Source organism: Dipteris shenzhenensis, chromosome 9 (assembly GCF_047967505.1).
Source record: "Dipteris shenzhenensis isolate YYH24624 ecotype China chromosome 9, Dip_SZ_1.0, whole genome shotgun sequence".
Classification (NCBI taxonomy): Eukaryota; Viridiplantae; Streptophyta; class Polypodiopsida; order Gleicheniales; family Dipteridaceae; genus Dipteris; species Dipteris shenzhenensis.
Window position 1 is genome coordinate 17,838,880 of NC_141604.1, and position 14,045 is coordinate 17,852,924.

At 44.1% G+C, this 14,045-nt stretch overlaps 1 protein-coding gene across 1 annotated transcript; it reads left to right on the forward strand.

Moving 5' to 3' along the window:
• Window positions 1-213: 213 nt before the first annotated feature.
• Window positions 214-13,555, forward strand: LOC147898310 (receptor homology region, transmembrane domain- and RING domain-containing protein 2-like). Its single transcript, XM_087379929.1, has 4 exons — window positions 214-973; window positions 3,803-4,024; window positions 11,387-11,782; window positions 12,872-13,555. Exons 1-4 carry the CDS (start codon window positions 799-801, stop codon window positions 13,333-13,335), a joined length of 1,257 nt encoding a protein of 418 aa, XP_087236055.1. The 5' UTR covers window positions 214-798; the 3' UTR covers window positions 13,336-13,555.
• The last annotated feature ends 490 nt before the right edge of the window (window positions 13,556-14,045 follow it).

The window sequence follows — 14,045 nt, forward strand, 5'->3', positions numbered from 1 at the left end:
GGCAACGCTGTTTCCAAACCAAGCGTCTCGCATGAAAGGGGGCAAGCTTGGAGCCGAGTCCCATTGAAGTTCCATTGACACAAAGATGTCACCCTCAAGTGCCGTACAAATTCATTCTTTGTTTTTTTGCACATTTTTTTTTCTGCCCCTAGATTCATAGTCGAGTATTAAAAGCCATAGTTTGACAGGTAGGATGGATTAGCCTCTTTAATTAACGAGGATTTAACACGGACTTTGAAGCGGCCTGCTGGCTGACTCTCAAACTCTGCGATTTCTTGCAAAAGCTCCATGGATTTGCCAGTTTCATCACTCGTCTCAGAAGCTGTAGATTGTAGTTTTGTAATTTTCGACATGGAACGGCTGCAGATTTGAGTTCTTGCGAGCAATTTCAGCAGCGAAACACGCTTTTCGCTTTCCAATTCGCACCACTTCTGCTTTTCATCCCTTGAGCGACAGAATTAAAAAGTCGCAGTTTTTCAATCCCAGGTAGACTCATACTGGATGCTTGGAGCATTAGTAGCAGCCTGGCAGACGAACAGTGTGGGATGTGAATGGTTTAGTGGCCAGATGAACCTTTGTGCTTGAGCAGCTTGCGGTTTTTAATCCTCAACCAAGGTGGAATAGCTCAAAATTAGAATGCTTTTCGAAGGAGATGAGGTGAAGAAATTATTAACCGACAGTATCAGAGAGAGTTAGTGTATGTATTCCGCACCGTTGGGATTTCGTGGTTCAATCTGGAGAAGGACTGAAGCTTGTGACGAGATTTCTTTGCTTTAGGATGCGTTGAGGCGCCGAATCATGCCGGAGGTTGCAAGTACAATTTGGATCCAGCGTTCGAAGGAAATCATGGTCACTTTAGCGGGTCTGCTCATTATTCTCCTTACTCTTGCTTTGGGGAGAGTCGATTCCACCCTTGTGCTTATTACTGCAACCAATTACTCACTTCCTTTCGCTGACACCGAAGCGAGCTTTGGTGAGCACTTCTTTTGCGTGAACTCATTGAACGCTTACCTGAGCAGAAAGTTTCACGGAAGACTTTTCACAGAATTTTTTTGTAACAGAAATAGGTCACAAGTGAATGAGTTTTTACGTGTATCCTTCAAATGAAAGTTTGTTGAGCTGTTGCAACTGACAAGTCTTTATTCTGTTGTGAAAGCGGCCTAACGGTTTGTAGTAAGAGTAGTCATCGCGAGTGAAGGGTTGTCAATAGGAGACTGACGATTAGGAATCGACCTGCCTTGTAAAGCTTTTGTCCAAGTCATAGCCTGCTAACATTGTCATAATTGGGTGCCGACGATGTCATTGGAGATGCCACAATAGCTAGTTGATATTGGAAGAGTTTATGGTTCTCGACCTTGTGGGTGACAGTTCTGAGGTTGAAAGTGCACTGTTTGTTTTGTTTTTAGAGCATGAGTTTGGGCATGTTCCTGAGTTCATCTAGATATATGTTTACAATTGAACATTTTTTATTTCAATTTATAACCACTGAAAAGGCAGAGTGCTTGTTTGATCAAACGTATCTATGATTTGCTTTGCTAGGCCCGAAGTTTCTTGTAACGCTTGTAGTTTCTGTGGCAAATAGCTTGCATCTGGCCCAAGGGAGACTGATTGTGTATTTGCACTGCGCCTAAGCTTTTTCCAACCACTATTGACGTTTGACATGACAGTAGCTCGTCCCTGCTGTACATCATGGGGATTTCGAAGACAATACTTGCCGTTCATGACCACCCTCGGCATGTTGCTGGATTGCTATGCATGGAGTTCTATGATTTGACACTCTGTGAGTGGACACTTGTGACATGAAGATGTCCTTCCATGCTTTTAATGCTGATACTATTGGCAATAAATGTGGCCTTTTTCATTAATACATTCTCGAGCCATTCATCAGCACAGCTCAGTTCACATGTGACTGCGCTGCACATGGGCTTTGCAGAATGGCTATGGGCTGACATATCGGCAATATGGATAGGCTGGACTGGGGCAAAGATCTGAATTTGTACGATTGGATATATTCTAGTCTTACAAAGGTATGTAATATAGATAGGCTGGACTGGAGCAAAGAACGCCCACCTAATGGTTGGGGCTTTTATAAGCCCCTCAAGAAGGCAGGTCGGTGTAGTGGAATCGGCCAGCCAGCAAGGGTTTGGTTGGATAGGGCCCTACATGGTCGGCAATATTAAGGGTCGGTCAGCTTTGTGGTCAGCCCTCATGAAGGGCTGGTTGGCCTCCGTGGTACAATCGGCCAGCGATCAATGCCTGGTTGGCTAGGACCCTACATGGTCGGCAGTATGAAGGGTGGGGTTGGCCTTCATGGTTGGCCTACACAAGGTCCTAATCGACCCTCTTGAGGGGCTCAGTCAGCCCACTCACCCTCCCTATGTAAGGGTCCTTTTGGGGCATAGATGATATGCGGCCTGTTAGCAATCCACCAAGTATCTCAGCAGCCACTGAGAGCCTTCCATAGGTCACATGGCAAAATGGAGAACTGGCACAGCAGGTAGGACAGGAAGATCTACCCCCTTTTGGCATAGACCTGATCAGCTACGAAGCTGTAGATGTGCATTGTGAAGCAGACGTGTGTCTACACTTGATCCAGTCCATTTTGGATATTTGTATGCACATAGTGGAGTAGGATCTAAAGTTTTTTGTAATTGAGGACAACATAATCTTCCGCCACAATTTGGGTTTGGTTGAGAAGCATTTATTTAACGTGGTATCAGAGCCAGGTTTGGTACATGTCTAGACTCCAATAGTATCTTCACCATACATTGTTTTATGGGCACGCAATCTGAGCAGCTGCAGTGAACCCTTGTGATTGTGATAGCAGGCTACACATAAGGCAAGCAAACACTAGTGACAGGTGGCTGAGCACGAATAGCAAATTTTGCTCCAACCAATTGTTTCGTATGAGTAGAGAGAATGTCTTCAATGCACAGGCTACTTTATCTCACCCATCTGCTTTGTCCCGGCATCTTTTCACACAAGCTAGATGGAAGTCAGCCGGGCCTTATTGCTACCACAACACATTTATCAGGCCACGTCTCCCTGTATGTCAACGACAATGCATGGGTAAAAGGCTAGCAGCTGGTCAGGAGCATCACGCTTGTCTGATGGTGCATTCTATGCTTCAGTGATTCAGCCCACGAATTGACCTTTATGTGAGTGCCCATGAATTGACCCTGGCCGTCACACTCGCTGTACGAATGTATAGCCATATGGCCTGTTGCTTAGGTATAAGAGCAAGATGACTTTTTTGAAACAGGGATGGTTTTCCTCACAGGTCGTCGTGCTTCAAAAGTGGGTCTATCTTGTGTGCTTTGTTTTCATTCGTATACTGTTATTAGCAATTCTCTTCAAACCATAATCTCTCCTATGTAAGTAGAGACATCAATAGAATGGTGTGGAATTGGACAAGGAACATTGAATCCCCACTTTACTCGGAGTTATGAGTCTTTTCCTTCTTAGTTACTGAAGCAACATGAGTTCTGTGAAAGAGAGAAAATCCCATGGTGGTTTGTGTATTTCACATGTGCCTGTTTCAGAGATGGTATTTATAAATCTTTTTGCAGTGAGCTTAGAGTATCCCTTACAAACAACTAACATATTCTTTTTTGGATTTAAGAAAGTTGTCTTCTCCAATTCCAATCTTGACATTTATTTCATCACGTTCTTTTACTGTTATGCATTTTTCAAATAAAATTGCATTCTATCTTCTTTTGTAAATTTGATGTCCAGTATTATGATACTGCCGGTGCCTGCTGAAGCCATTAAGCATACCGATGTTGGGATTTTTTTCTTGCAGCCCCCCGAGTCCCAACGGTTGGCATTATGGGGGTTGTGTTTGCAGCAGACCCTTTAAATGCATGCGAACCTCTTCAAGATGCCAAGCAAACTGAAATTCCTGCCTTCCTTCTGGTGGAACGTGGTGATTGTGATTTTGTGATGAAGGTAAAGCATGTCCAAGAAGCAGGCTATGCTGCTGCTATCATATACAATAATGTGGACGGTCAAGACCTGGTAACAAGTATGTCTTTTTGACTATTAGTGCTTCCCTGCTTATCCTGTTATATAAATTGGGAAAAAGTATAAATTTTGGAAACTTATAGCTCTTTTGTTACAAGATGTTGGAGGTGTTTGAGGTCACCAAAGATGTATTTGAATGATATCAATCTAAGAAATTTTCCAAGTGAGCAGTTTAGTTCTGACATGCCTTTTTCTTTTAATTTTATGCATTTCTATTACCTCTCACTCTGAAGATGTTATACTATTCAAGGTGGTAGATATGGAGACCAATTGACGAAATTCTTTAAAAGTATTCCAAGTCTATAAGATGTTTACTCCTCCGCTTTACTTGCTCTCCCCCCTTATGCTCTTCTTTGCTTCCCACGAGCTCCCTACTGAGTACAGGGTCTTCTCCTCTCCCTCATTGGCTTGTCTTGGGTGCATGGGCAGCTGGGCAAGCTCGGGTCTTGACCTTTCGCCCAAGCCTGCTCACCTTGCTTTGCCTGCATCTCCCTCTTGCCAAGCCTCTTCATTCTCTGAATCCCTTGTTTTTCTACCCTTCCCTCTCAAGACTCTTGTCCTTTCCTCACTCAACCTGCCTTCACACTCAATTCTCTTATAGCCTCCTCCTTTTGGACTCTCTTCTCTTATAGCCTCATCATTCCTCTCTCTTTGCTCCTTCTGCCTTTTGCATCAAGGGGCACATTGTTGCCTTACCTGTTGTTGATGCCCGCTTTGAGATTGGTTCTAAATGAGGCTAGCACAAGAACGTGATCACATGGAGGGCATCACCGTCTATAGGAGAAAGAGTTGTCCTTTTCTAGGTCACCTTGATAGAGATCACTCAACTCTTGTTTCAACGGAGCCTCGATTACACGGGCTTCCTCTTGGTTTTACGGCTTCATGGAGCAACATGGAGACAAAACATCATATTCCACAATTGGGGTACTAGGACATTGTGAGGTCCCTTGGTTCACATTTTAGCATTAGAACGTGATCACATGGAGGGCATCGCCATCTATAGGAGAAAGAGTTTGTCTTTTTCTAGGTCACCTTGATAGAGATCGCTCAGCTGTTGTTTCAACGGACCCCCGATTATGCGGGCTTCCTCTTGGTTTTACGGCTTCATGGAGCAACATGGAGACAAAACATCATATTCCACAATTGGGGTACTAGGACATTGTGAGGTCCCTTGATTCACATTTTAGCATTGTCTTGTGGACTCCCACAATTATGGCCTCGGTACTCATGGAGAATGGGGAGCCTAAGCTCAGAGTGGCTGTTGAGGATCATGATTACCCTCCCATTATAGCTGAGGTGGTTGGATTATCTTAGGCGATGCCTTCTTCGTAGAGTCTGGCTACTTGGACAAGGAATGCCCTTGCTTCTGTACATCCTCAACTTGGAGTCTTGGACGGAGGATTGTGGTTGTCGTTTACTGCCACACAACCTCATTTGACATCTGTAAAGGACGCAGATGCATTGGACATTCCACCAAGCAAGGAATGGACTCATGTGAAGCGCAACAGGAAATGTAAGTATGTGGATTAAAACAATTGTAGACATGCTTAGGGGTGACAAGGGAAGGACCCTAGGAACACATAAGATGCTGTTTTCTTCTACTCCTCTTCCTACTCTAGAGTTGCAAACATCTCCCCTCCCCCAATTCCATCGTTCTTGTTGACCCCTTATTTATTTGATGGAGGTTTGAATTGCCTAGGGGATACAAAGCCTCGATTTGACCCCTTCCCCCCCCTTCCTCAACCACCCACCTACGTTGTCATCCTCCCTCCCGCTTTGCAGTTCCACCCTTCTTTCTCAGTCTTCTACATACCCATAGAATCTCCTCTTCTTCTTTAGGCCCTCTTCCATCGGCCCCCTAGCTTCTCCACCCTCCCCTTCCTTGACACAACCCCACAAACCATTTAGAGCCTCCACAAATGGATTTCCTTGCTCCCTATCCTTCAGTGTCATCCCTCAGAGCTTCTTTGTCATGGGAATATTCTTCCTGGCTTGCTTAAGACTAAATGGCTTCTTGTGACTTTCTTCCCGCCTCTCTTATATTACTCAGATTTTCCTGGTTTGCTCTAGGCCCTCCTAGACTAGCCCCCCACCTGGAGCCTCCCCAAATGGACTTTCCCACTCCTTGCCTTTAACCCTTCTCTTTAGCCACTTTTTATAGTTAGGTGTTCTATGTACAGCCCTTTGCACCTTAGGTGGAGGCGGCCAGGGTTTTGTGGCTGTTACCTTAGACACAATGGGGAACTTAAGAGTCAAGATCAAGGAACACTAGACGCCTTGAAGGCCTTGACGCCTTGAAGGCCTTGCAAGGGCATAAGTGTTTGGGATTGGATGCTCTCTCTAGGCAAGGGAGAGAGCATCGAATCACTCTTTTGGATGCCACCTACAAGACCTTTGGTAAGGTCATGGGTTTGTGTCTTTGATCACTGCTCCTAGATCTCCTTCATAATACGCTCGAATTTGTTAAGAGCGCAATATGTTGGAGAACATCTTTATCTTTTGGGAGGCCATGTATAACTCTTAGCCTCTTAGATTTTGAGAAGGCGTATGAGGAAGCAGATTGGGCATTTTTAAAGGCTATGAAGGTGGAGTGGTCTAGGCAACACTCTCAATCACTTGCACTCCTTTTTGATTTCATCAAGGCTTGTGATAGGGTATATTTGGCCTTTTTGGAAGGCACCATGAGTAGGTTGGGCTTCTTGAAGGAGTGGGTTAAGGCATAGTTCGCTTTTATCTGGGGAAAGCATGAATCAGCTCCACAATTGGTCCAATGGGCCTACCCTTGGCACTTTTCCTTTTCTACTTCGTGGTAGAGGCGTTGGCTTAGATCATAAGGATATGGGCTATTGAACATTGGTTTCCAATTTGTGAGAAGCAAGATCTGCTAGATTGGATGACACGGCCCTTTATTTCAAAAAGATGATGACTGCCCAGTAGAGGATACACAATACGACCTGCTGGTTGGCCAGGTCAGCCTGCATAAGCAGGCCGACTGCAAGGGGAGTCACCCCTATATATAGCTCCCCCTTGCTCCTCTTTTTCATATCTTGTACTTGAGATTTTCTCAGCAGTTCCATGCGAGTTTTTTCCCTGATGTTTGGGCATCGATTGTCTGACTCTAAGTTCGAGTTTGCCTGGTGTGCTCTTAGTTTGCTGTTTGCATTCTGCTGCACTTTCACATGGTATGAGAGCAGCAAGTCAACTAGACGCTGGGACCTGGAGAGCGTTTGGAGCAAGCAACGGTTCAGATTTGTTTGTTGCTGTTCGGAGGTCATCAAGGGACTGTGGGAGCGCGCTGCTAAGGGACTGGTGGAACGTGCTGCTGTGTGGGCAGATCAGGTGTGCAGGAGCAAGGCAAGGCGTGCTTGGTGCTGAAGGCGATCATGTGAGAAGGTGTAGCATGGTACGAAGGAGCTCAAGGCAGAAAGTAATGGAGCAGCGCCTTCCTCCTTTCCAGTCTCTTCTTCTTTTTCAGTCCTTCTCTCTTGTTTTCCAGCCTTCTATCTTCTTTTCCTTTCCCACCCACCCTCCCTTTCACAAGAGCTACTGCTCCTCCCCTCTAAGATGGCGAGCTTACTCCAGATGGCTGAGAAATAGGTTCTAGCCCCCTTTCTTGTTGACCATCAATTGGATGGCAACAACTATGGGGTTTGGAGAGTGATGATTTCTTGAATTTACTCTGCTATCAAACACGTCAAGCACATGATGCTGGCCAAGGGAATATCGGAGCACCTAGCATCCCTTTACAACCGAGTCCCTTCGATGAAGAGAGTCTTCTTCCTCGAAGTGCAGATGGGAGTGTTGAATCTCGCCAAGTTAGCCACCATGCGGAAGCACATCAACAAGCCCTAGGCACTTCAGTAGGAGGTTCTCGAAGCAGGGAAGGAGATCTCATCTGAGGACATGGCCATCACGCTATTGTCTCAACTCTCATTCTACTATCAACCTTCTATTCTTCTCTTATCACTAGTGGGAGCATGAGGGAAGAGCTTGTGCCAATGGTGCTTGATCAGGAGGAATGTATGGATTCTAGAAAAAACGAGGCAAAAACATGTATTTTGATTTGGGAGGTCTCGTCCTGTTTCGTCGTTTCGACAAGACGAAACGGGTTTTCATGTGACTATGGTCACTACTGCAGGAAGTGCCCTTAGAGATCACAAGAAAAGGGTACCGGTTCCTCAGCTGTAGCTATCATTTCAGCGTTGGTACATCTGTAGATTCTGGATTCTTTGACTACTTCTGTAGGAGAGGGTGTTGTCCTGAAGGTTGGTGATCTCAGGGAGTGGATTCTTGATAGTGGTGCCTTGCAGCACATTTCTGCATCGTTGGCAAGGTTCCAAGACTTCAAGATTAATCAAAGTCTGTGGGGAGGAAAGGCTTGAGATTAGCTCGGAGGGCAGAGGGGGGAAGCACTCCTCCAAGGTATTATTTGTTCCATCCTTGGGCTTTTGTTTGCTGTCCGTTCATGAGGTGTGTAAGCTTGGCACCCACATGGAATTCGATGAAGAATTAATCGCCATCAGGGATGAAACAACTGACCAAGTTGTTTGTAATGGCGCAGTGGAAAATGGCCTCTACAAGCTCACCGGTCTCTCTTACATTTGTGGCATTTCAAGTATGGTCACCTGAACGTGGATGCGTTCCAGTGAGCTTCCTGAGAGCGCATGGTTGATGGTTTGCCTGATGTGGGCAGCAAGCACGGGCATTGCAGTTCATGTATTCAAGGGAAGCAGGACAAAGAAGCCTTTCGCAGCAGGCTGATAGGCGGACTTTGTAACCCCTAGAAATGATACACACCGATCTTTGTGGTCCTATGCAGATCTTGACTCTAGGCCTCAGGAATTGAGAGGAAAGCTTAATGACAAAGCTGAAATATGCATATTTGTGGGCTACAGCATTGAAAGCAAGGGTTGCAGACTCTACAATCCTATGACCAAGAAGGTTTTCACTAGTAGAGATGTTATTTTTGCTGAGAAATTAGATTCGTCCCTTGCTGTATTTCACAAAAATCAGGTGCATGTGAAGGGCTGCTGCCCATTTATTTGGAGCAATATGCCCATTGAAAATTAGAATTTGCAGAAGGATTCACAATGTCACCTGGCTCTCCATGAATTGGTGGCTCGTCAACCACGGAAGTTGGTACCTGCTCACGTCTCTGCTGACACCAATGTCTCTCCTAGCAGGGTCATATAATCTGTCGACTAAGAGTTGTACCCCACAAAGACCAGCTTCTGGGATTTTGCATCCATCTTCCCCCTTTGCTTCTTGGCGATATGGACATATGCAAACACCGTGAAATAAGACACATCAGGCTTTCTACCAAAATACGCCTCATAAGGAGTTTCCTTTGAAGGCCATCGTCGGAGAATGATTGATGACAGGGACTACCGTTGCTATAGGCTCCCCCCAGAGAAAACTGAGCTCTTCCTAGTGCTCCAACATGGTCCATGCCATCTCCACCATTGTCTTGTTTTTCCTTCACCATTCAAAAATCTTTCAAAAGCATGTGGGCAAATTTCACCTCCTTTATCAGCCAAAATCGCTTTTACGGGCAGCCCAGATTCATGCTCAATGAGAGCACACCAATATCAAAACTAGGGAAAGACCAAGTCCTTCCAACCTATGAAATAAACCCATGTGAACCTACTAAAATCATCAATCAGCAATGTGAAGTAACCGCTCCATACATGTGTTCTTTCTTACCAAGCTTGATATGGTGTCATAACTTTACCTATGGTGGGACACCTACCATAGTTGCAAACAAACGGGCTTGCACGTTGAAGCAAACGTTTTCAAACGGTTTAAAAATTGCATCTTGAAACGTCAAGTTTTTTTTATGCTGCTGACCTTTGGTTTTTTTGGGGTTTGTCCTTAGATTTTAGAAGTCTTTACGTGTTAGGGGACGTAGCTATCTGCTCATGTTCAATGATGACTGTATTACCCATTCATTTTACTGTAATATCATTTATGTATGCTGCCTTGACAGCAAAAATAGCAACAGTACATGCCTCAGGCTGCAAAACGGCAGTAGCTAACTTTTCTTTAGAGCAAAGGTAGCCGAGAATAATTTAGTAGGTTGCAAATTCGTAAGGCCACGCTTGTTTCACACATGATCTGCCTGCCCACATTTGCAGTTCGCTGACATTTGCTTGCAACTACGACACCTATTCAAAATATTATCAGAGCACATTATTTCATCCAAAATTTGTGAGGCAGTCCTTTGGCCTTAATCATTTGCCTTGCCATTTCCATCAATGACCTGTTCTTGTACTCAGTCACTCCATTATGCTGAGGAGTATAGCGGACAGTGCATTGATGTATGATGCCTTTCTAACGCAAGAAGTTTGCTAACTCCTTGGACATGTACTCCCTCCCTTGTCCAAACCTAGGCTATCTATCCTGCAACCATTTGATTCTCCACCATAGCAATAAATGTGTAAACACAGCGAACACTTCTGATTTTTTCTTGAGTGCAAAGACTCAAGTGAATCTTGAGGAGTCATCAAGATGACCTCCAAGAGACTCTGTCCTCATAGGACTGCAAACATCACTGTCAGCTAGCTGCAATTTCTTTGCAGGCTGACTGCTCCATTCTTAGAAAATGAGAACCTATGCATGTTTCCTCGACACATCATGAATAGGACAATGACTAAAGCAGTCATGGAAAGACACCACTGGAGGCCTGCTCTGGTACATTTGAGAGTTTTTGGCATGGGGTGAATGTCCACAAAGACACGAGAAACAAACTGGATTCAAGAAGCAGAAAGTGCATGTTCATCGGATATGATGACGAGTCCAAAGCTTATCAGCTGTATGACAAGGAGACGCAGAAGGTGTTGGTTTGTAGGGATGTATTCTTTCAAGAGACTGAGCCCTATCTAGAGAATGAAACAGGTTCTGCACCTGCATTCCCGATGGTGCCCTCAGCAAGTTCAGAATCAGATTTGGAAGGAATAGAGTCAGAGCTACGAAATAAGAAAATTCCCTCGTCTTCCCCTCTTCGTCACTTCTTCTACCTTCCCCTCTGTCACAGTACATCCTTTTCCCTCCTCTTTTACCAGGCAAACTTTCCCTACAAGGGTGTGCAACCCAAGTTTCCTCTTCTTTGTTTGATTGCTTTGTAGTTTTAAAGTTTCAGAAAAAGCACTAATCCTGTAATCAGGCTATTTATAGAAATGTGAAAATATAAGCTGCTAGGATTATTTAGTTGTATCGGTATAATTTGCATCTTTGAATCAAGCATCTTGTAATGTAAAGACATTTATCAAAACTAGTGATTTAAGATTGAAGGTTAATCGGAATGGTCAGAAACAGACTAAGAGCTTCCCCCGACTGATGTTTTAATCATGGTGGTTTTTTTCAGTGTCTGGAAGTGGGACAAGCATTGATATTTATGCAGTATTTATATCTAAACGAGCCGGTGAAGCCTTGCAACGCTTTACTGGGGATATGGACAGCAGGTGTTACTTGTTTCCAGCATTTGAAAACACTACAAGATCGGTCATGGCAATCTCCTTCATTTCACTACTTACAGTTTTTGCTATATTATCAACCCTTTTCTTTGTTCGGAGGCATCGCCTTCGTCTAACTGGTTCTGGACTAGGACAACAAGAATCTGGAGGAATGGCTTTCAAAGAAGTCAAGGCTCTACCTATTATTCTCTTCGATAGCGGTGTCCGTGCGACAATTGATACATGTGCCATTTGTTTGGAGGAATACACCAGTGGTGAGAAGCTGCGGGTTTTACCTTGTAGTCATGGTAAGTTCTTTCTTTTTTCCACTATTTTCTGACTGCCCTTGCTATAGTGGGTTTTTTCTTTAAGAGGTGTCATAGCAGGCTGATTATTCATTGTTGAGTTGCACGAGGCTTGGACTACTAGGTAAATGAGTTTGCTGTAGTGATGGTGAGAGATTCAAGGTCTTGAGCAGGTAAGACTCTAGCAACATAGAGAGGGATTGGTGATGTGCAGTGTTAGAACTGTTCCAACGGAAGGCAAGTATCGAAACACAAACAAGAAGCCTTCTTAGTTGGCTAAGTCACGGAAGGATATTGTCTCCAATTGGGACACGTGTTGAGAGATTACCCAAGTGGAATCACAATGGGTAAGCCTTTGATGCAAGTTCGAGAGGTATTAGGTAACCCTTGCAGTCTTGATGATGATCTGTAGCCAGGTAACATAAAACAGCATGGAATTGAAACAGAACAACCACAGGATTCCCCAAGAAGAACTCGCCTCTCCAATTCCGTATTCACTGGCCCTGCAAACAAAGACTAGCTTTTGGAGATTGTGTATATGAAGAGCAAACAGTACAGCTGTCTCCTGGTTTTTGGAATTGAGACAGATTTGTGCCAGTAATTGGATGTACAGAAGAGTTTTTCTGCAATAGACTTTACACACCTTTTTCAAGGTGTTTCTTTCATCCACACACTGACATAGCTGGATAGTTCTTGGTGCATGCTTTTATAAATGGGATGCAAGGGCATCACACGAAATAATCGATGTAACTGTTTATAAGGGCAGTGGGGAAGAGAGAGGAGAGAGACAGATCTAGACCAGGCTGAGTGGTAGAGCGAAGGATCAAAGCAAGAGCATCCAGGCAAGAGCAACGCATAGGGGGAGGAGTGATATACTGTGTCTTGGGATTCAATCGTATATTGACTTGTTTCATGAGATAAATGGCATGGTTAATGTGGGCCAAATATGTGTTTCAGTGAAGGATCATCATCAGATTCAGGTTTCATTGCAATCATTGCTTTGAATTTTGGAGACTGTAGTATTATAGTATGGAATTACTTCAGTTTTTGGTAAGAGTCTACTATTCTGATTATTGTATTGGTTTCTTGCAGAGTTTCATGTTGCTTGCATTGACCAATGGTTGACAACTCGGCGGCCCTTTTGTCCAATCTGTAAACAGGATGCACACTCTAAGAGAATTATTGAACCTCCCTCGGAGCATACCCCCTTGCTATCTTCATTTGACAGTCAGTTTGGTTCTACGCTGCCTTCAGTGCCAGTATCTACACAAAATTCTCAGATCATATCATCACCTGAAAGCCCTGCTGATTTTGCTAATCCTTTTGTCAGGACCCCTCATGAAATCCAGCATACTTTGTCCTGCCCAGTGTCACAATTCTATGGGGAGGATGAGGGGGTGACCCTTTCTTGCTCTGAGTTTACAAATACAACTACAGCTTCGTCAACTGTATCAGTAGCTCACGATATTGGCAGTTTGGGTGCGTGCCATAGTGCAAACAACTCAGCAGCCAAGGGGGAAGAGGAGGTGGTAATAGAGGTGACCTCTACTGAGTAATGAGTGCAAATGGCAGATGACATGTTTGGAGCGCTCGCTCGCTTTTGAACCAAGAATGGTGGTTTTGGCCGCGTGTACTATCTTTTTTATGTATTGATATCACACCACGAGTATTTGCATCCAAGTAAGTGATTAGTCTTAAGCAAAGGATCTTGCCTTTTTCTTCAGTCCTTGTATAATATCGTGAAAGTATTTGTTATTGACGACTAAAATTATTTTTTCAAGCTTACAATCTCCAGCGATGTGCACATGAAATTGCTCATCTAGCTTATATTACATTTTTGGACTTCGCTTTCTGTTTGCAACATGTCTCTGATAAACATATGCTTCCATGATGAGGAACATATCTGCTGACTGCTTAATTTATGAGAGGATCATGTTGTTCTTTTCTGCTTTTGGAAGCAGCGTGGTTCCTGGAACACCGGATGCCAGAATGGGGACGTTTCTGGAAGGGGAATGGGAATGTTACATCATGACATGTCATATGGCACGTTGTCATATGACAGGGAAAAAACCCTTTTAAAGCTCTTAACTTCCCATTTCAGCTTTAAACTTTGGAAATCCATACAAAATTGAAATGAGTTATGCCACAAATGATGCATGATATTCCGTGTCATAGAGCATATAAATATACAATATACAAGAAGAGGAGGCCATACCCCAAAAGTAATGGCCCAAGTTATAAATTCCCTTGTGTCCTCAGTCTTCAA